Source organism: Portunus trituberculatus, chromosome 5 (assembly GCF_017591435.1).
Source record: "Portunus trituberculatus isolate SZX2019 chromosome 5, ASM1759143v1, whole genome shotgun sequence".
Classification (NCBI taxonomy): Eukaryota; Metazoa; Arthropoda; class Malacostraca; order Decapoda; family Portunidae; genus Portunus; species Portunus trituberculatus.
In genome coordinates this window covers 8787296-8789795 of record NC_059259.1, presented here as the reverse complement: position 1 = coordinate 8789795, position 2500 = coordinate 8787296, and the positions used below count along the sequence as shown (strand labels likewise).

Here is a 2500-nt window from a genome sequence, read left to right as displayed (position 1 = left end):
CACTTCATTCAACCATCCACACCTAACACTTTTATTTTCTCTCTTGTTTACTTTTCCTCCATCTTTTCTTCCCCTTTCCTCCACTTTTCCTCCACTTCTCCTCCTCCTTCTCTCTTTCTCTCTTCCAAAGCCGCAAATATTTTACCCATTCACAAAATACACTTCGATTCAATTCTTTCAACCTCTAGTACCTTTCTTCATTTTTACTCCACCTACTCCACCTCTCTTCTCCACCTTTCCTCCACTTCTCCTCCACTTTTCCTCCACTTTTCATCCACTTCTCCTTTCTACATCCACAAATAAAACTTCAACTCAAATCTCCCAACATCTAGAACCTTTCTTTATTTTTCCTCCACTTTTTCTCCACTTTCCTCCACCTCTCCTCCACTTTCCTTCAATTTCCTCCACCTCTCCTCCACTTGTCTTCCACTTCTAACGTACACCTCACGCCTCTTCCACAGCCATAACGATCTCTCTTTACTTTTTCTCCACCTTCTCCACCTTTCCTCCACTCTTCTCCACTCTCCTCCTCCTCTCCTCCATTCACCTCACGCCTCTTCCACAGCCACAATGACTTCTCTTTATTTTTCCTCCTCCACCCTTCCTCCTTTTCCTCCACTCTCCTCCACCTTTCTTTCACCTTTTCCTCCATCTTTCCTCCACCTCCTCCACCTTTCCTCCACTTTTCTCCACTCTTCTCCACCTCTCCTCCACTACTCCTCCACTTCTCCTAATTCACACCTCACTCCTCCATCTCTCCTCCATTCTCCTCCACCTTTACTCAACTCTCCTCCACTCTCCTTCACCACTCCTCCACCTCCTCCACCTCCTCTATTCTCCACCTCTCCTTTTCCTTCACCACTCTCCACTCCACCTTTCTCCTCCTACACTCTCCTTCACCACTCCTCCATCTCTCCTCTATTCTCCCCACCTTTACTCAACTCTCCTCCACTCTCCTTCACCACTCCTATATCTCTCCTTCATTCTCCCCATTTTTCCTCCACCTTTTCTCCACTTAAGATCACAAGAACATAAGAAAGGAGGGAAGATGCAAGAGGCCGCCAGTCCTATACGAGGCAGTCCCTGTGTGTTTAAGCTACCTAATTCCATCTATCATACCCATCCATCAACTTATCTAACCTGCTCCCTATTGACTCACCCCTGACTACATGACCACTGAGACCGCTCCACTCATTAACCATTCTGTTGGAAAACCAGTTTCTTCCCATTTCTTTCCTAAATCTGATAAGAACTGCATTCATGTCCCCTTTGTCCACTTCTCCACTCTCCTTCACCTTTCCTCCACTCTCCTCCACTCTCCTCCACTCCTAACTCACACCTCACGTCTCTCCTCTACAGCCACAACGACCTGCCTTGGAACATAAGAAGCTTCATTCACAACCAACTGGAGAAACTGAAGCTTAACGAGTCTTTAAAAGGAGTACAGCCCTGGTCCATCAGCAACTGGTCACACACTGATCTACCCAGACTCTTGGAGGGGAAGGTGGCTGGACAGGTGAGTGTGTGTGTGTGTGTGTGTGTGTGTGTGTGTGTGTGTGTGTGCGAAATACCTTGACTTCCTTGGGCGTTTCATAGGGTTGTAAGTATAAATGGACGTTTTTATGCGTTTGAAGTTTGACTCTACTTTTGGCGGGAAATGTGGCTGGACAGGTGAGTGTGTGTGTGTGTGTGTGTGTGTGTGTGTGTGTGTGTGTGTGTGTGTGTGTGTGTGTGTGTGTGTGTGTGTGAAATACCTTGACTTGCTTGGGTGTTTCATTGGTTTGAGTGTATAAATGGGCGTTTTTTATGTGTGTTTATGTGAGAGGAGAAATGGAGGATTTGTAGATAAGGTGGAGGAGAGTTAGAGGAGAGATAGGAGGAGTTTGATGCTGTGAAAAAAAAATAGACTAAATGAGATGAGAAAATCCTACGGCAAAGACATGTGAAGAACCAAGAATAGGAGTTAGAGGAAGAGAAGAGAAGAACGAGAGAGGAAAGAAAACGAGAAGATTAAACCATTTACAAGTTCGTGTGGAAAATATTTTGATGGAGCATATCTTAAAAGTCCTTCTGCAATTGTAATATTTGGTTGTGGGCAATATATGTTTATGGACTGATCTATGTGTGTGTGTGTGTGTGTGTGTGTGTGTGTGTGTGTGTGTGTGTGTGTGTGTGTGTGTGTGTGTGTATGTGTGTTCTTGTGTGTTGTGTTCTGTTTGTTTCTCTGTGTGTCTGTGTGTGTCTGTGTTTCTCTCTTTCTCTCTCTCTCTCTCTCTCTCTCTCTCTCTCTCTCTCTCTCTCTCTCTCTCTCTCTCTCTCTCTCTCTCTCTCTCTCTCTCTCTCTCTCTCTCTCTCTCTCTCTCTCTCTCCACCATTCCATGCCGAAACACTCTCTCTCTCTCTCTCTCTCTCTCTCTCTCTCTCTCTCTCTCTCTCTCTCTCTCTCTCTCTCTCTCTCTCTCTCTCTCTCTCTCTCTCTCTCTCTCCCATCGCCGTACCT

At 45.7% G+C, this 2500-nt stretch overlaps 1 protein-coding gene across 1 annotated transcript in view; it reads left to right on the top strand.

The window, feature by feature from the left end:
* LOC123515336 (dipeptidase 1-like) overlaps positions 1-2500 on the top strand; it is a 139072-nt gene that overhangs the window by 99092 nt on the left and 37480 nt on the right. Inside the window, exon 4 of the mRNA XM_045273840.1 lies at positions 1360-1516. Coding sequence (XP_045129775.1) covers positions 1360-1516 — 157 coding nt within the window. The remainder of the gene's footprint in view (positions 1-1359; positions 1517-2500) is intronic.